The sequence below is a fragment of the Lissotriton vulgaris genome, chromosome 12, assembly GCF_964263255.1.
Source record: "Lissotriton vulgaris chromosome 12, aLisVul1.2, whole genome shotgun sequence".
NCBI classification, from domain to species: Eukaryota; Metazoa; Chordata; class Amphibia; order Caudata; family Salamandridae; genus Lissotriton; species Lissotriton vulgaris.
This window is the reverse complement of record NC_141700.1, coordinates 592187350-592207941: the sequence shown is the minus strand read 5'-3', so window position 1 is coordinate 592207941 and position 20592 is coordinate 592187350. Positions and strand designations below refer to the sequence as shown.

Sequence of the window (20592 nt, the reverse complement as noted above, 5' to 3'; positions counted from 1 at the left end):
TAATTCCTTAGGGGACACTTATGTAAATTTGTCAATATTGTACCCAGTACTCGCGGGATAATTGGGTGGCTCTGTGTTTGTTACAATAGAATAGAATTATGACATTCTTGCAGTCACTTAATTGATTACTAATTTACAAATATGCCTCAAGCTGAAAATTGAAATATTTTCCGTAAAACCCGTTTAGCACGTGTCACCTGCAGTTGATGAGTAACAAGGACAACCGTCTTCCCCTTCAGCTTTCTTTTAATGCATTCTTCAAAAATGTGCTTTCCAACATGGGCGTCAACAGCGGAGAGGGGATCGTCCAACAGGTAGATATCCTTGTCGGCATATACCGCTCGCGCCATGCTGACCCTTTGCTTCTGTCCACCGGAGAGATTAATGCCTCGCTCACCTATCTGTACAGGGGAAAAATCACAGATGTCATTTACTCAGCCAATCTGTTGCATTCTGGGAGAAATCCGGCACTGACTGGGAGCCTTGGAGCCTTTAATGCAATACAGAGAAGCACACCTCTCACATATAAGCCTATTTTCTAAAGTTCATTTAGACTGGGCCCCTTTTCTAGCATTTCACAATAGCACTCATCGATTCTTGGATGCACTTCTTCTCACAAAATTGGCTGCTGGGGCAACAGTGAGGTTTAGCTTCAGTTTTATGCTGACCACTTCCACTAAGGCAGATTTACATGAACAGCACAAAATCTGATGGGTGGAATGCATGAATTGATATGTCAATAGTAATTATTCTGGGTCTCATCCCAATTCATCCTCTTTAGCTTGTCTGTATAATTAAAAAAGGTGATCATTTAACAAACAATTCTGATTTGGCTCCACTCCGTACGGAATTGTCCAGACTGATCTCTTGTCCTAATAGTGATGGGTATGCCCAACTCTTGGTCACAGGCTTGCTCTGGCACATAACTCAAGCGGTATATATCTGCATGGCCCAATGAGTCTGAAACTGATTGAGTTAATATGGGGCTGGCAGTTTGAAGCTCACCCAAAGTGGACGGTTCTTTTCTGAATTGGTATAGTCATCAAAAATAGATTTGAAAGTGACCCACATAAAGCATAAGCACATAGATTAATCAAATCATTCCTCCGATTACAATTTGTTTTTCTCAATGATGTGGTGCCAACTTGCTTGCTCATCCTCTGCCTATCTCGCAAATAATATTTAGCTAACCTTCCTCTTTTGACTCCTTCTTTGTCTTTTTATGTGCATTTGTAAACATCTTTTGTGCAGTTAAGGGCACATGTCTGCACAAAATCAATCCATGGAGATGTTTACCTCTGTCTATGTCTGCTATAGAATGCAGCACTCATGGAAAGAGGAAAAAACTAGGAGAAAATAAAATCTTTTTCCATGTTACGCTTGCTCTGGGGAGGCATAAGGTTATGGTGATGCCCCATGTTTATGTGATTTTGAAAAATTGGCGTAGCATCCAAATCCATGGGTGTTGCATTGGAACACCCACTACAATGCTCATGGAACACCTCCTTGGTGCAGAATAAGGTAACACAGTGCTTTGTGCTGCCTTGACTTACTTCATGTCTATGTCACCAAGCAAAGCCACGCATGGTGGCTTTGTGTCGCTTAATAGATATGATTGAGTGGCCTGCGCAACCAGAGCACCAAAAAAAGTCATACTTTGGCGGCACAGGTAATAAGCCCCTCAGCTTTGTATGTGTACCCTAGAAATACCTAAAACAAAATAAATCAAATTAGGTCAATCAATCCTGGTTACTGTACTTCTGCAGACACTGTCACCTGGTACCACTGCACTATAACCACATTTCTCTATTCTAAAATTACTCTAGCATGCATCAGCAGTTCACTATCACCCCTTTGCACTTCTCATCCCAGCATTATTATTTCAGAGCTGTGAAATGCAACACCTTTGTCACACAGCTGCCAACCAGTACTACATTAGCATGCCCACCACACCATGAAATCACATCACCACACTATCAGTGTCCACCATCACACTGGTTCAGAATAGCATTGCCTTATCTGAATAGGCGGCATTATAACGCATGCAAATACATTGCATGCCATTGCAACGCGGTCATTATAACATCCGCGTTGTTATATTGCATACCATTACAACGAAAGTCGTTACAACAACTTTCTGTAGGGAGTGCGCTGGATTTTTGAAAAGTATAATTTACTATTCTCTCTCCAGTCTGTGCAACAGTAGGGAATGTGTTGGATTTTAAATTCAACACCTTCTGTCCCCTACAGCAAGTCATTGTAACGACTTGCGTTGTATTGGTTTGCGATGTAACAACGCGGTTGTTGTAATGACGCGTTGTAATGGCATTCGATGTATCGCATGCGTTGTAAACAGTGTTTCCCCATTATCTCCCCACCATCACAACCACCTCACTATCACCTATAGCGCTGCATTATTATTTCTCAAATATTTCCACCTGCCTCTTTTGCTTTGCCTTTTCTCTGCCACCATACACCATTACCCAATCAATCTATACCCACAATGCCAGCTTGAAGGACTCCCTTTCAGCAGCCCAGACCTATGGTGTGGCAAGAACTGGACAAGCATTTCTATTAAAATAATGCACCTCATACTAACACTCAAATAGGCACCTCCCACACAACACTATTACTCTCAACAGTTGCACTACTATCCCCATCACGTCAATCACAACCCATAGCATAAAAATGCCCATCCTCACCTCTGCACTATCTATTTCTTTGCTTTTTATGGCATGCTGTATGATCTGTTCTTCCACAATATAGTGCATTAAAGAAAGGAATACCAGAAAGAAGGCAAAGAGCTTTATAAATGTTCTCAGTACATAATGAACAAAGTGCAGAGGTGTGGGGAATTAGTGGGATGCAAAATGTGTTTGTGTCGTGTCAGTGGGTGAAAATGTCATTGCAGTGCTGGGTGGCCTTTTGAATGTTTCCCCTACAGATCTACATACATATCTTGTAAGCATAAAAGTTTCTGATTACAAGGAACTGGAGAAGAAGGACTATCAGTAGGTGTACAACAGGGTGAAACAGAAGTGAATATTTGGAAAGTAGGGAAATTGGCATATTGTCATCTGAGTCCCCCTGGATTTCCTGAAGGTAGAGATGCCCAAAAACTGGACCCTTAGAGAAAAAAATAACACCTTGGGGAGTGTAAGGGTGCCTGGCAAAAATCCTCAAAAGACTACTTCTGCTGTGATCATCGAGGCTGCTGGACTTCGTTTTAAAAAACTGTGCCTCACCTGTAGGCTGATTGCATGTTCTGGGCACTTTGAAGCACACTCCCGCCCCGGTCCGCCGCGTCCATCTTGGGCGTTTGTTTTGCGGAGGGTGGAGGAGGAGCCCAACACATCCGGGCTCAGGGCTGCTTGCTCAGCGCTCTAGTCGCGCTGTATTTCTCAGTCAATAAAAACCCTGCTTGTAGCGCACTCGCGTTGTGGAGACGAGTTCAGCCGGTGGCAGTGGCTGACTCGATCCGCTACGCTGGTGCTCTCTAATTTGCATACACTGGGAGCGCTGAATCTTTAGCGTATTTTAATCCTGGCGTTTTACTACTATTTTACTGTGTCAGTGTTTTGCTGGACTTCGTTTTAAAAAACTGTGCCTCACCTGTAGGCTGATTGCATGTTCTGGGCACTTTGAAGCACACTCCCGCCCCGGTCCGCCGCGTCCATCTTGGGCGTTTGTTTTGCGGAGGGTGGAGGAGGAGCCCAACACATCCGGGCTCAGGGCTGCTTGCTCAGCGCTCTAGTCGCGCTGTATTTCTCAGTCAATAAAAACCCTGCTTGTAGCGCACTCGCGTTGTGGAGACGAGTTCAGCCGGTGGCAGTGGCTGACTCGATCCGCTACGCTGGTGCTCTCTAATTTGCATACACTGGGAGCGCTGAATCTTTAGCGTATTTTAATCCTGGCGTTTTACTACTATTTTACTGTGTCAGTGTTTTGCTGGACTTCGTTTTAAAAAACTGTGCCTCACCTGTAGGCTGATTGCATGTTCTGGGCACTTTGAAGCACACTCCCGCCCCGGTCCGCCGCGTCCATCTTGGGCGTTTGTTTTGCGGAGGGTGGAGGAGGAGCCCAACACATCCGGGCTCAGGGCTGCTTGCTCAGCGCTATAGTCGCGCTGTATTTCTCAGTCAATAAAAACCCTGCTTGTAGCGCACTCGCGTTGTGGAGACGAGTTCAGCCGGTGGCAGTGGCTGACTCGATCCGCTACGCTGGTGCTCTCTAATTTGCATACACTGGGAGCGCTGAATCTTTAGCGTATTTTAATCCTGGCGTTTTACTACTATTTTACTGTGTCAGTGTTTTGCTGGACTTCGTTTTAAAAAACTGTGCCTCACCTGTAGGCTGATTGCATGTTCTGGGCACTTTGAAGCACACTCCCGCCCCGGTCCGCCGCGTCCATCTTGGGCGTTTGTTTTGCGGAGGGTGGAGGAGGAGCCCAACACATCCGGGCTCAGGGCTGCTTGCTCAGCGCTCTAGTCGCCCCTACCCCGCCCATAAAATGTGTAGAGGGCCGCGACCGCGCAGCGGACGCGTGCAGCGGGCGCGCCGGATGCGAGCCGAAGTCGAGCCAAAGTCCAGCCCGTCTGCGCCCGTCCGCGGCCGGACGGGGCGCGGGGCGACGACCCCTGGCCACTCTACTCCCCACAGTATACGGTATGATAGACAGGCGCTATTAGATCTACGTCCTGGAGTCTCCCTACCTTGTTTTCACACCATGGAGGCGCTGTTTATGCATTGCTGCCCTTCATGCTCTTACACGCCGATCAAACTACCCACCGGGACAGGCTCTCTAATACTGACTAAGGCGGGCTTGATCAATTGCCGCTCTCTGGCTAAACACGCTATACAAATTCATCAACTATTGGAGGATGATGGCTTTGATGTGGTTTTTTTCACGGAGACCTGGCTGGGGGAATTTTCCGACCCGGACATTATTGAAGCCATGCCTTCTGGCTTCTCCTTGACCAGACTTGATAGGAAGGACGGCAGGGGAGGTGGAATTGCTATTGCCACTAAAAATCCCCTGCAATGCTCCCTTTCGCCTCTGATCATAGATCACTGTGAAGCTGGTTTTTTTACTATCCTAGTAAACCCTCAATTCTCCTTCTCTGGTATTCTTGTGTACAGACCTCCCGGGAGACTGTATGATTTTATATCCAGCCTTCTAGAAAACACTGCTCACCTTGCTATTAGGAAGAACAATTTCCTGGTACTAGGCGACATGAACGCTCATTTTGATGACCCCCTTGATTCCGGAGCTAAGGACATTAGATCTGCTCTCCAGTCTCTGCAGCTAGATCTCATAAATTTTGATCCTACTCACAGACTAGGTCATCTTCTTGACCCCATCTTTGGGAATGTTTCCAGGGTACACGCCCTGTCTCCTATTCCGGTACCCTGGTCAGATCACTCCATTGTTCCTTTTCACCTGCAGAGATCTGAGCCCGATCCGAAAAAAAATGACACGGATCTTCGGTACCAGCGCCGGAAATGGAAAAATTTTTCTCAGGACACGTTCAATAAATTGATTGGAATAGGAGACTCTCTTGATAGCGCTGACTGTGCTACTGCCTACAGTCAGTTGCAGGACAGAATTTTAAGGGCCTTAGATAAAACCGCTCCTACTCGCAACCTTAAAAATTTCATTAACCCCAGAAAATCCACTCCCTGGTACACTGCAGAACTTCAAGCAAGCAAATCTGCGTGCAAAAAATTAGAACGCGACTGGCGTATCAACTTTTGCCCAGTTATTAAACTCCAATATAAACAAGCACAAAAGGAGTACTATAAAAAAGTCCGTACTTCTAAAGCCAGGCATTACAAGACGCGCATTGGGGAGGCAGAGAACTCTTCTAAAGAGCTTTTTAAAATTTTTAAGGAAATTTCTGTGCTCACTAATGATAATGCGCCTTGCGACAACTCAGTGGAGACTTGCAATAAGATTGCTCGCTACTTTTCAGATAAGATTACCAACATCTATACCAGTTTCTCTGACAAGCTGCCATCCGGCCGTGATTTCACTGAAAGTGCTGCTGCTAATTCCACTGAGTCTTGCCTCCAATGCTTCTCGGTTCCCACTCCCGATGCGCTTATAAACATCTGCAAGAGCGTCAAATCGGGTTCCCCTCGGGACCCTGCTCCCCCTAAAGTACTTAGAGAGGGCCTACAGGTACTAGAACCCTACTTTAGGCAGATAATTCAGTTATCCTTCTCCTCTGCGCACTTACCGATTGATTGGAAGAAGGCTATTGTATTACCTATCAAAAAAAAGCCTAATATAAGTCAGGACACCTTAGAAAATCTGAGACCAATCTCATTATTACCCTATCTTGCTAAAGTGACCGAAAAAATTGCTAACAAACAACTTATGGCTCACCTTGAAGCTAATAAATCCTTGCATAGCTCCCAGTCCGGTTTCCGGACCAACTACTCCACCGAGACAGCCCTCCTGAGAGCTACGGAAACGCTCCGGGCAGGAGCTGATGAGGGTCACACGATGGCGCTCATAATGCTGGACCTCAGTGCTGCGTTTGACACTGTAGCCCATTCCATCCTGCTACAGTGTCTAAACCAGGCTGGGGTCACAAAGGAGGCATTGGGATGGCTTAAATCTTTCCTAATAGACCGTAGCTTCCAGGTTCAGAGAGGCAATACCCTCTCAGACAGCATTGCTCTAGAACAGGGGGTGCCTCAGGGCTCTGCCCTGAGCCCCACCTTGTTTAACCTGTATATGGCCCCGCTGGCGGAGGTGGTTCAATCGTACGGCATAAAATTAGTATCTTATGCCGACGATACCCAACTCCTCATCTCCCTATCCCAGACACCCACCTTGGCTGCTGCTAATTTTAAATCATGCATGCAGGAGCTTGCAGGCTGGATGAACCAACACTGCCTCAAGCTCAACGGTTCAAAAACAGAGGTGCTGGTGATTGGGGGTAACTCGGCTAGTTGGACCCTGGACTGGTGGCCTTCTTGTCTAGGTCCTATGCCTTCTCCATGCAAGGAAGCAAAGAACCTGGGTGTTTGGGTTGATCCCAGACTCTCCTATGACAGCCACGTCCAGAAGCTGGCAGGAAAGTGCTTTGGTGTATTGAAGACCTTAAATCGCACCCTGGACCTCCTTCCTTTAGAGGCCAGACGCACGATGACTCAAGCTCTAGTCACCTCCCGTATTGATTACGGTAATGTTCTACTTTTAGGAACCACTGAGAAGAACATTAAAAAACTTCAGGTTCTCCAGAACACGGCGGCCCGTCTGGTCCTCAGGCTTCCCAGAAGAGCGGCCTCCAAGCCTACTCTAGTGGCTCTTCACTGGCTCCCTATAAAAAAGAGGATCCTGTTTAAAGCGCTCCTTATATGCTACAGGATTACCTCTCAGGTAGCCCCTGAATATCTGAAGGATCTTGCAATCCCCTATACGCCCAACAGAGAACTGCGCTCCAAGGGTACCGGGCTTCTGTGTGCCCCCCGGATAAACAAAGCAAGAATGGGTGGGCGCTCCTTTCGTGCATTGGCAGCAAAAAATTGGAACCTTCTTCCTCCGCATATTAGACTGGCTGAGACAGAGACCTTATTTAGGAGACTTTTAAAAACTCACCTTTTCACCCTTTAGGTCGCTCACTTGCCCCTGCTCTCTCTCTCCACAGCGCGGGGACACGCCGAGATGGCGTCACCAGGCGCTTTATAAAATCCTTTATTATTATTATTATTATTAGGAAGCAAACCTGCTCAGCACCCTCCAAGAAGTGTAAATAACTTTTGTCCTATTCTATTCGGAAGACCCAGGACTGTCGAATGTGACTGATGGATAGACAAAACCTGGATGTGCCTCCCAGGTACAAGTACATATCCATCCTTTAATACATCTATCATATGTGGATGGCCAGTGACAGAATAAACTTTGAGATAACACAATCAATTATAAAATAGTGTTAAACTGATCTATGGACCATAGAAACTACCTCCATGGAATCACTGGTTGCCAAGGCAAGCCCATGTTAGAAGAGTGTTCAGATATCCCTAGGCAAGACTAAACTTACAGGTTGGAGATAATGTTACAGAAGTTATGGTAGAAGTATTTGATAATCTTTCCATAAACTGTATGCCGGGATTGTGCTGATCGAGTTTCACATGATAGTTGCTGATTTGGGAAACCAAGAGAAACTAAACTCATTCCAGATTACCTTTGTCATTTCAAGCTCCAATGGACAAAATAAATTGTCGCATTGAGAAAGCCAGCTTTGGGCATGAAACTTCTGATATCTATACTGAGGAATAAGCCAGTCCTAAATAGGTGAATTAGTAGCTAGGAAAGTGAGTGTTGACCGGGCGGCTCAGAAATAAGGATGCTGATTCGATAAGGTGTATGTGTAAAGAATAGGGCCAATTCAGTAACTCTGGGGCTTGGGTATTCTAGCAATTAAACAAAACAATGGTCCCTAAAAGTGGGAAGTGTAAACCTCTACTTCCTTGGAGAAAGTAATTTAGACCATCAAAATATTGGTTTCATTTCTCAATTTTGACAGTTCTACTTAAAATCTTTACCAAATAGAAAAAATCATTGCAGTCTTATACTTCAATCAATTTGTATGGAAAGAAGTGATACCAAAATGCGCAACTGCGCAGTGCTAATGAAAATAAGTGAATGTAAAGTATACTGGTGCTATGCAATCTATGTACATAAAATAGTGACCGATGCAAAATGCATAAATATTTGGTACACACTCCGACAAAGAGTAAAATGAAAGCAGTAGACTATAATTGTGTATAGTCAATGTTTCCACTCTAAACATACACTTTAGACAGGGTCATCATCAGGACTTAGGATTGGGAAGCACCTAAGGAAGAAAAAACGTGTGTCAATGGGGCTTTTTGCATTTACACAGTTTTACAATTAAATGTGGTACTTATGGGAGGGCCACAGACCTGCCCAATGTATCTGATGAATCCTGTAGGATTTTGGTCTGGTATATGCTGTCCACTAATCAAAGTGGGCACCTTGTACCAGTCCAAACAACCCTTATGGTGATTAGGTCAAAGATAACCTTTATTGAAAGCTATACTAGTGGTAGCTATGGAGAGCAGCTCTCAGGCTAAGTCTTGAAGTAATGACACGCACCTTGTTTTACCAGAATGTAACCTTATAGTATTGGTTAAATGAAAGAGAAACCACACAGTAGTTATAAAAATATGTATTTATTATCAATAACACTCTCTAGTATCGTCTACATGAGGATAGAACGCAAATAAAATAATACAGTTGCAAAGAATCAATCGTAAGTAGCACAATACACAGTCGGCTCCAGGGGGAAACTAAACCATATACTAAATAAGTGGTATAAGAACCACAACTCGGAACTAGACATAGGGGCTGATTCCGATCCTGGAAAAAAAACGCCTGTGCGATTTGTATCTGGAGCCCTCGCTGTACGAATCGTACCTGTCCATCCGAGTCGCGTAGTACGATCCGTATTTTGTCAATCCGTCCGAATCGTCGTGATCCGTACGTAAACCGTGAACCGTACGACTCGTACACATGCCGTAAGACCCGACGAGTACGATCCGGACCGGGGTATGAGGACGCGATTCGTACGTTCCACATCAGGTAAGGGTGATTCGTACGGAAGAGCACACAATCACATACACACCGTACGGTGCGTACCTGCCATGATCGCAGGGGTACGGTGCGTACCCCTGCGATCATGGGGTGTATGCACCGAACCCCGCGATCACAGGGTGTACGCACCGTACACCCAGCGAACATGGGATACAGTGCGTACACCCCAAGATCGCGGGGTATGGTGCGTACAACCCATGATCGCAGGGGTATGCACCGTACCCCTGCGATCATGGGGTGTACCCACCGTACCCGGGGGGGCGTTCCGTACCAGTTTCGAGGAGAACTCTGCTTCTCCGGATGTTTTCGGCTCCCGTAGAAAAAGCGTTGTACGGTGCGTACCCCACTCGAATCGTACTTGCTGGGTCGGAAGAAGCAGCTGCGAACCATACGGATGTCGCGTACAGCGGGTTCCGAGGGAGATTCATATGTGGATTTGATTCGTAACGTCTCTGTATGATTCGTATGGAGTCCAGCTCCTGGTACGAATCGTACTTTGTCGTACGAACGGGGGACGCTGTAGGGTACGATTTGTATGGGGAAAACGCTCCGTACGGCTATTCGGAGCGGTTTTTCCTGATTCGGAATTGACCCCATAGTCTACAAGGTGTTGAACTGCTGCAACCCCAAGAAACCACTCAAAGTGAGTGAGTAGGGACCCCAAGGAGGACGGGTGCAGAGTGGGAACACGACTGCATGCTCCCGACAATTCGATGGGAAAGTTACGGTTTGAAAATCAGAGATTAAGGACCCTTCCCAGCAGATTACAAAGACAACCCTTGGAACTTAAAAGTTTGGAGGGCCACCCCACCTGAGGATACCTTTGTACCAGAGTTACCATCCCAGAAGAGCTGGGTGCATAGGTGTGAATTGGCGTCGGAAACCCTTGTCGTTTTCTATGGATGTCGACAAAGAAATGCTGGTGCTGGAAGTACGAAAAGTGTCTGGTGGAATCCAAATGCAGATTCTAGATGAGAAGAACCCTAAAGCAGAGGGGACAGAGTCTGGGTCACTTTGGAGTGACCAGGGGCTCAGTAGACAAATGCCCACCAATATTGGGAGCTTTAGGTGTTTTGACGTGATCTTGACTCTTCAGCTGCAAGGACCCGGAGATGTGTAGGACAACCAGGAGCCTGAGGTGAGCTGTCCGGCAGGACAACCAACAAGCCTTGGCAGTGGCAAACAACATAGATGGTCAAATTCAGTGTCGATCTGGCCCAGAAGGACCAGGAGACTCACCACAGCAAGGGGAGTCAGGGTAGGCATGGAGCAAACGGGGGAGCCAAAATAAAGCAAAGTTGACCCTCAATTGGACCCACAGGCCAAAGGCACTGGAGTTGCAAGGGTACCTGAGGTGGTTTCACAGGATACCGGGAAGCATGGTACAGAGTGCAAGGATGCCACAGTTCTTCTCAGAAAAATGTGCTTGGGTCGGGCTACAAATGGCCTAATGCAAAGAATTGTTGCACGACAACAAGTATGTGCAGCTGCAAATGGACACGGTGCACATGAGTACGGGTATACGGTTCCCGTGAGGAATATCTGCCTCAAACCTGGTAAGACTGCAGCTTGAACTCAAAGACCTTTAGAAACCCACCTCCTGTGTTGCCGGAATCTTCAGAGTCCAGAGGAGATCTTGAGCAGCAAACCAGTCAGATGTGTTATGATGCCTGCATTTGCAGGGGAGTGACTCCTTCACTCCAAGAGAGATTCTTCTGTTGTCTTAGAGGTCCACAGGGTCCAGCACAGAGCCAGTATGGATCACGGTCTGTGGCGAGACTGGGGATGGCAAGGGAAGACAAAGTTGAGCCCAAGGGAGGTCCAGTGAAGTCCAGCGTGTCCAGTGGTCCAAGTGTAGTGGTAACTTCCTGCAGAATCTGGTCGCGTAAAATCTAATGTCTGTAGTCAGGTGACCCATTTAATATCCAGGGGAAAGGGTTGCATAGATTCTAGGGACCCTCCTAGCGGAGGGACTGGACAAAGGGGTGGCTACACCCATGACCTTTGTCCAGTTTCGCACCAGAGCAGGAGCAAATGGTTCCCAGAACTGGTTTGAGCTTTACTATGCACAGGGACACCAAATGTGCCCCTGGTGCGGTCTTTCTGGCACTGAGACAGTGCACCAACCCAGCCCCAATACACAAAATCCTGTCTTGGAGGTGGTCACACCTCCCTGTGACAAGATGCCTATTGTGCTGCCTTTCCCAGCTTGAGCTTGGCTCAGCAGCAGGAGGGCAGACTTGTGCCTGTGGCTGGCTGCATCCATTTTGTGCTGTGAGGCTCGAGAAAGTTGGTACCGGTAGACTTAGGTACCCCCAGAACCTCGGTTCCGAGGTGCGGAATCATACCTCCCACACCAGTTAATGGTGTGGAGGTATAATTCTAAGGTGTTGGACACCAAACATGATATACTTCGTTGCAGTCTTTTTCGAGATGGCATTTACCTCGCAGTTATAATGCACCTCTACCTATATGTCTGGCATTATCACGTACAGCTCGTGAGAATGGTCTCTGAAGACTGCAGAGGAGCTCTGCTCATGCAGGAGCGCCCTCTCACATAAAAACCAGCACCCTGCCTTCAGGATTGTTAAGGCCTGCTATAGAGGTTACTTATAAGGTTTTAGGCGTAGTGACATACATAGATATAGTGAACCTTTATTTCTTGTAAGTGGTGCAAGCACCAGTTTACAAAAGCTGCAGTAGCAGACCTGAGGTTCCATTTTGCATGGCCTCTCATGGGTGGCATAATACATGCTTCATCTCATGGGAGGCCTCTGGGATACCTATGCCCTGGGTACATGTGTACCAAATACTAGGGACTGATAAGGGTTACCCAGTATCCAATCCGGAGTTGTATCAAAGTACACACATGTCAATTTAAGGGAGAAAGCAGATAGGCTGGGGTCCTGATCAGCAGGATCCCAGCCAGATTAGTCAAAACAGTGGGTGCAAAAAGCAAAAAGTGGGGTTAACCATAAGAAGCAGATCCTACTTTCCTACAAATCCAGCTATTTTCTTAAAGCTAATGACACATAGGATGATTCAGAGTGAAATTGACATATGGGATCACTCTGGGTAACCATTCTGGAGAGGATGGAATTGAAGCAAAATCTGTAGTAAAAAACATGTTGTTATGCCCTGTGTATATAGAACGCTACACTAGAGCGGCTTAACAAGGACTCACTGGGTTAGGAGACTCACCTATGTCATGTGATACTCAGTGAGAGCATGTATGCCTCCATGTGGGAATCCTGGTTGGAGTCACTCCCTGTGGGGTAGGACGTTTGTGCCAGCACAGTGATTCCACAGAAAAATATGTGGAAAATGTGTTTTTTTAGTTAGATTTGAGGTTTACAGGGGATTCTGGGTAGGGAAACATTGGGGGATCCATCCAAGCCATACCTCATTGGACTACCCAAGGTGTCTAGTTTTCAGAAATGTGTGGTTTTGGTAGGTTTCCCTAGATGGCGGTGAGCCCGGGGGCAAAGGAAACAGGTCCCCCCAAAAGCAGGTAGTTTTGTTACAGGTGATTTTGAAATCTCCACAGCACGATTTGGGCCATTTCCTGGTGTAGCTACTATGCCTACCCACACAAGTGAGGTACCATATTTATTGGGAGACTTGTGGCAATGCTGGGTGGTAGGAAATTTGTGTCAGAACAGTGATCCTACATCTTTCCCTCACAAAAATGTGAGAAACAATTGATTTTTTCAGCAAAATTTGAGGTTTGCAGGGGATTCTGGGTAGGGAAATGTTGGGGGATCCATGCAAGTCAAACCTTGCTAGAGTCCCCCGGGTGTCTAGTTTTCAGAAATGTGTGGGTTTGGTAGGTTTCCTTAGATGGCCGCCGAGCCTGGGCCCAAAAACTCATAGGACCACCTCCTTGCAAAACCAGGTTGTTTTGTGATAGGTAATTTTGATGTCGCCTCAATAGGTTTTGGCCGTTGCCTGTCGCAGGTACTTGACCCACCCACACATAAGTTGACCTGGAGGAAAGGTGGGTTGTAGGAAGTTTATGGATCCATGTGGATTCCAAAACTTTCCCACACAGAAATTTGAGAAAAAATTGATTTTATTTTGCTACATTTGAGGTTTTCAGGGGGTACTGGGTAGGAAAATGTTGGGGGACCCATGCATGCCATACCTTTCTGGACTCCTCTGGGTGTCTACTTTACAGAAATGTGTGGGTTTGGTAGGTTTCCTAAAATGGCCACCGAGCAGAGGGCCAAAAACCCAGGGGACCCCCCCTAGAAAAACCAGGTTGTTTTATGATAGGTCATTTTGATGTCTCCTCAACAGTTTTTGAGCCCTGCCTTTCGCAGGTACTCGGCCCACCCACACGAGTGAGGTAGTATTTTTATTGGGAGGCCTGGAGGAATGCTGTGTAGAAGGAAATGTGTGGATCCCCACAGATTCCAGAATTTTCCCACACAGACATTTGAGAAAAAGTGTTTTTTTCAGCTAAATATTGAGGTTTGCAGGGGATTTTGGGTAGGCAACTCTTGGGGGACCCATGCAAGCTATACCTTTCTGGACTCCCCTGGGTGTATAGTTTTCAGAAATGTGTAGATTTGGTAGGTTTTCCTTGATGGCTGCTGAGCCCAGGGCCAAAAATTCATGGGACCCCATTGAAAAACCAGATTGTTTTGTGATAGGTCATTTTGATATCGCCTCAATACGTTTTGGGCCCTTGCTGTCGCGGGTACTTGACCCATACACACAAGTGAGGTACCATTCTTATTGGGAGACCTGGGGGAATGCTGCAAATTTGTGTGATCCACGCAGATGATAGAACTTTCCCACACAAAAAGTTGCCAAAAAGTGATTTTTTTCAGCTAAATTTGAGGTTTGAAGTGGATTCTGGGTAGTAAAATGTTTGAGGACCCATGCAACCCATACCTTGCTGGACTCCCCCGGGTGTCTAGTTTGCAGAAATATATGGGTTTGGTAGGTTTCCCTGGATGGCCGCCGAGCCCAGGGACAAAAACTCATGGGACTCCCCTTGCAAAACCAGGTTGTTTTGTGATAGGTAATTTGATGTCAACTCAATAGCTTTTTAACCCTTGCTTGTCGCGGGTACTTGACCCACCCACACAAGTGAGGTACTATTTTTCTCAGAAGTCTTTTTGGGAATGAGGGGTGGCTGGAATGTTGTGGATCCACACAGATTACAGAACTTTCCACCACAGAAATGTGAGGAAAGGGTGTTTTTTTTTTTACAAATTTTGAGGTTTGTAAGGGATTCTGGGTAACAGAACCTGGTGAGAGCCAGACAAGTCACCCTATCCTGGATTCCCCAGGATGTCTGGTTTTAAAAAATGTGTAGGTTGGCTAGGTTTCCCTAGGTGCCGGCAGAGCTAGGGTTCAAAATCTACAGCTAGGCACTAAGCAAAAAAAGGTTCAGTTTCCACTGTGACAATGTGGTGTCTACGTTGCATTTTGAGCCATTTCCTGTTGTGGGCCAAGTAAGGGACAATTTTTATCAGGAGGCTTAGGGTAACAGAATTGTAGAGCAACTGTTATTGCCTATTGACTTTTGATGCATTTCTGCCTTCTAAATGAAAGGTAATGTGTTACAAAGAAGTCACTTTGAAAATTGTCCTATAAATCTCATGCTATCATGGGTACTCACAATTTTGGAATATGCAAATATCTACTGTTTCTAAACTCTATATTTTGTTCCAATTTCAGAAGAATCTAGGTGTATTTCATACCAATTTTTCCATGTATATATTTTCCCAAATTAATTGCTATATACCAGGTACATAATGAAAAAACAATTGCAATACATTGCTCAGTGATTGGCTCAATTCGTCGGGTTTTTGGTAAACCTACAAGTCCTATATATATAGCCACAGCCGGAAAAGGTCCAGCAGATATAACGGTATATTTCTTTCAAACAGTTGTCATGATTAGGAGAAGTTACAGGTGAAAACGTTGGCAAAAATGGCTGTTTATTTCAGTTAATTTTCAATTTTTCCTATATTCAACTGTTAGTTTCAATAAAGAAACCTTGAAAGATCTACACAAATGACCCCTTGCTGAATACAGAATTCTGTCTACTTTTCTAAAATATATATCTTTCCAGGATCCATTATTGCTTTCATACCCATTTCTACCATTAACTGAAAGAAGGTTGAAAGCACAAAAAACAGCAAAAATAGGCTATGTCCGGTGGCCAAGATAGCGATCTGAGTGGTCACAGGACTCGGAGGCTCCTCGCTCTTGGCCCCCTAATCCAGCCAAAATCCTGATTTAGCTTTCCCGTGGTGCACCGCAGATGGTGAGGTGACAGGCGGAAGTGAAGCAGCGGTCCCGGGAGCGTTTGTAGAAGTCACACGCTCCTTGATGACACCCTGAGCGGCCCGGCCATTCGCAAAAGGAAATGGCGCCTGGGCCGGGAGCCCGATAGTGCTGGAACAGGGGCGAGACAGACCGGGTCCATCACCAGCGGGGGAAGCGGTGGATCCGGTGATGGCGAACCTGGGCGGCAGCCTGCCCCACACCGAGTGAGTACCTGCAGCGGCGGCGGTCCAGTGGCGTGGCGGGGAGTGGGGCCCTCGGTCCCTTCCTGGGAAGCAGCACAAACTCAAGGGCGTGGATTATGGGCCTTCCTGGGTGTGGGCCTACCGTCCTCCCAGAACGACAGAGGAGGAGTGGCGCAGGGTAATCCCAGCTGGGGGAGTGCAGTGGGGGCAGAGATTGGGGCAGGGGACGCCTCATGTACTGCGGAACAGTCCTCCTCATCAGCCCTTGCAGTACGGGCGAGGTCCGGTGTGGCTAGTATCGATGCCCGAAAGGACAGGGATGCCCAGCTGAGATGGCGGGAGGGGCCTGCAGGCCCCCTTACTGAGCACATTTACGGCCCCAGCAAGAAGAGGCACAGGGGTGCACCTGGGAGCACACATGGTGGACGGGAGCTCCAGGGTGACACCCTACGAGACCGGCCCAGCAGCAAGAGAAGAGGCGCCAGGGCCTGGGGCGGTGTAGAGCTGCAGTGCAGACGTAAGCCGCAGGGCCCTCTGTCAGAGGGAGCAGCAGCTGTGCTGGGTGCTGCTCAAATCACTGTCGGGCTAGGCCCATAGAGGTAACACTAGACTAGTGACTGTGGGGAGCTCTTCTGCAGGTGGTTGGCAGCTCCCTCCAGGGCAGAGGAGAAAATCAGGGGCTTGGCTCCCAGACCTGCCTGGGCATGAATCTGGAGCTATTGTGGAGAAGCCACACGCAACCCCCCCCCACAACTGGGAGAAAAAGGAGGACGGCAGTGCGGACTGAAAGGGGCCTCCCCACGCTTTTGGCGGGATACTTAATGAGCCATTGACGGCTGTGCAGTGTTTATTGGCCCTAAGCACCAAAGCGGGAGCAAGAAAGAAGATTCTGGCGGTGAAGATGAGGCAGCCCATGAGCGCACCTGCTGCGCATCTCCATAAGCCCATCTGTGAGTATGGCCAGGGCTGCCTTGTGGCCCGCACATAAAAGAGGGCCACACAGTCAGTAGCTTGCATGTCCCCCTGCGATTGGAATAAAGTAGAGATACAGATTACAGCAGTTTGAGGCCCCAGAGGGCACCAGAGAGCAGTCAAGCCTGCAGTATTTATTTATTTTATTTCTTTCCAAGGTTTTATATAGCGCTACTGGACCCGGGGGTATCAGAGCGCTTTACATGATAGGTAAACAATAACAACAAAGTAAAACAATGTGCATTAAAACATGAGTTACATAAAATAGGGTAATTGGGGTGTAGGGGGATGGAGATAAATAGGGGGTGGGAGTGTCGAAGTTCAGAGGGAGAAGGGAGTGTAGAAAAGGGGAGAGGAAGAATGAGACGTGGGGAAGGGGTTGAGGAGGAGGCGAGAATCAGGGAGCGAGGAGTGTAGAGAGTCAGACATTAGTGAGGTTAGGTTCCCCAATATTTGTCGTGAAGGTGTATTTTCAGTCTTTTCTTGAAGAGAGGGTAGGAGGGGTTGCATCAAAGATCTTTGGGTAGAGAGTAAGGGTCGGACAAAGGGGTGAGCCTGTTAGAATTGTACTGAGTCAAGATTTTATCCAAACTATAAGATACCCAGCAGCGCTACCCGTGTGACACACACGCGATCAAGAGCGGAGGCCGACTTCCTGCGGGTTGGGGGCCCCAAAATGTCCACAGTGCGGAAGGAAGGGGAGAGATCACTAAAGGAGATGCTCGCCAAAGGCTCCATGACTGGGGAGAAAGGGGGTCGAACGTCTCTGGCCCCTAAAGCACAAGCAAAACAAGGATATGGGGAGGTGCCTATCACACGTGCATTTCTCGAAACACTCTTTAACACTCTTTGGGAGGATTTTCAAACGCATAAGCATGAAGTGGTGGGAGAGATGAGAGAGATACGCGACGAGGTGGACGAGATTGGGGAAAGAATGGCCTCCTTGGAAGACCATGAAACAAACCAAAGCTGAGGAGATAGAGCAACTATAGCAGGAACTTATACGCCAGAAAGATCAACAGTTAGACCTGCAGGCCATGCGGAGGACCTCGAGAATTGGTCAGGGCGCAATAACACGCACGTCAGGGGGGTCCCACCGAAAGGAAAGGGGGCTGATGTCGCCCGATACCTCCAGGGCATGTTCAGGGAGATTCTTGGAGAGGCCTCTGACTTTGAAATCCACATTGACCGAGCGCACCGGGTGGGCATGGCGAGACGGGCGCCTGCCCCTCCACCAGACATATTGGCCTTCCTACCTGACTTCCCACTCAAGGAACGCATACTTCATGAAGCTAGGTTGAGACAACCCCTCAAATATCAAGGTCACTCAGTAGCACTTTATCAGGACTTGGCCTCCATCACCCTACAGAAGAGGAAAGAATTCAGGGAGGTGACAACATTCTTGAAGGAAAAGGGAGTGATATATTCCTGGGGTCATCCTTCTCGTTTGATCTTTAAGTGGAATGGCAAATTGCACCAGCTGCGATCTCTACAAGAAACATGTGCGCTCTTAGGACTGGATCAGCCGAGCCCAGATGAGACACCCCTTACATACCAACTGAAATCAGTTAAAGGGAAACAAATGGGCCTCGCAATGGGAACGGCGGCCCAACACATCCTCTCTCTTTGTGGCACGCAGACTCGACCAGCACACACGGGATGGCTACACAGGTTATTGTACATCCTCTGAATGGAGAGAATCCAGGCCAAGCTCACGCAATCAGCAGACTCATTTAACACTATCTGGCGCCCTCTATTATCCCTGTTAGCAATGGAGTTAAAATAAGTGAGGTGCCCAAAATATCTTCGCCTTCTGTGTGTGACTCACGGATACTCCGCCGGTACAGTGGCCTCCTAATAAGTGGTACGAAAGGGTCCATTCACATAGTAACCTAACAAGGTATACATGCAGCACACTGGTTTGGGGGTGGGGGGGTTGAGAAAAGGGGATGGGGTTTTTTGGGAGTTTTTATACTACTAGGCCTTGCATACTGTTCAGCTGGGTTGGGCCAGTACCCTACTCTGCCTCCTCTGGCAGCGGACTTCATTATGGAACCACACCATGGTTTTCAAAGAGACGGTGTGGCTGGGTTCGTCAGAGGGGGGTCAGATTGATGGTACATTGGAAGGTTTGCTGTATGTAACATGCCTATTCAGTTGCCTGATAATAAATAAAACAAAGTTAAACATAAAAATAGGCTACGTGGCAGTAAAATGCCACAACTGTGTAAAAAATGTTGGTTTCCTGACAAAAGTCTGTCAGTTCCTAAAAGCTATGAAAATGGTGATTTCAGCCCCAAAAAACCTTTGTTGATACCATTTGCATGGAAAACATTGTCGCTTTCATGTGCAGACATTTTTACCCATTTTAACCAGAAAAAAACAGTATTTAGCTGTATTTTGGCTAATTTCTGGGTCCCCTCCATGGGGAATCCATAAACCCTGGGTACCTTTAGAATTGGAGTCAAGCTATCCAGGCTGAAGAAGGTTGATAGCCAGAAACCGGTCCTCGGATGCTTGATTCCGGTCTAGGAAAGACATGGCTTGGTAGTTCGGGCTGGACTGTTCCCATGAGGCACAGGGTCAAGGCTGATTTGCATATAGCCATTGTCTGACCTAGGGTGGTGTGGAGTGCAAAAAAACGATGGATTTAGGCCCAGATTTTTGTACTGGGGTGAATGTAAGACATTGTTATGCATTCTGTCCATCAACTGTGTTTTTTGCAATGTTCACCCCGAGTGGACTGGGTATGGGTGGTGGTCCCTAGGGCCATCTACAGCTCCTGGAGGGGGGCCATGTAGCCCCCCTCTTTCCTTGAATTTTGCCCCAGTGAGGTAGTGGTCCCTGGGGCTGCGGGGGGCTACATTGCCCACCTGCATTCAATTTGGCAAAAATCCCAGGGAGGTGGCAGTCCCTGGGGCTACAGGGGGTGGTCCACAAGGCCCCCATCATTCATTAAAATTAAAGCCCTTGGAAGGTGCCGGCCCCCTTGGGCTAAGGGGGGTGCACCCTCCTCATTGTTTACAGATAAAACCCCGGGGAAGCAGCAGTCCCCAGGGCTAGGGGGGTCCAAGACATCCCCCATTTATAAATCAATAATCCATACGATCCTCCCCTGCATTAATTGAAATAGAAGCCCAGTAGAGGGGTACGTGGGAGACCGCACTTTGGTTTTTTTTTTCATTTTCAGCTGGGTACACGGATCCTGCCAAAAATACAAAAAAAAGCTTTTTGGGCCAAGCGGGGTCTCTTTGGGACCCCCCCACAGATACCTAAGGGGTCAGGATATTTCTGCCCTGCCCCCTTTTCTATTTTTAAATGTTGTTTCCATGATTCGGACCCAAGATGGGTGCCGACACTTCCTGGTTTACAGTGTTGGCAGCCAACCAGATCTCAGCACTTGATCGGGAGGGGTCGCGGATCCTCAGCTGTTGTCTCCGTACACACCCAGTGTAAACATCTGCGGGATTGAGTGTCCTGAAAGGGCTGCTTCTGGTCCTGGTA

The 20592-nt window shown here is 47.4% G+C and overlaps 1 protein-coding gene across 1 annotated transcript in view; it reads right to left on the bottom strand.

Annotated features, from left to right (window-relative positions):
• Positions 1 to 20592, bottom strand: part of LOC147677797 (ATP-binding cassette sub-family C member 12-like) — a 1863878-nt gene that overhangs the window by 1039825 nt on the left and 803461 nt on the right. The window contains exon 15 of the mRNA XM_086945587.1: positions 198 to 401. Within this exon, the coding sequence (XP_086801713.1) occupies positions 198 to 401 (204 nt within the window). The remainder of the gene's footprint in view (positions 1 to 197; positions 402 to 20592) is intronic.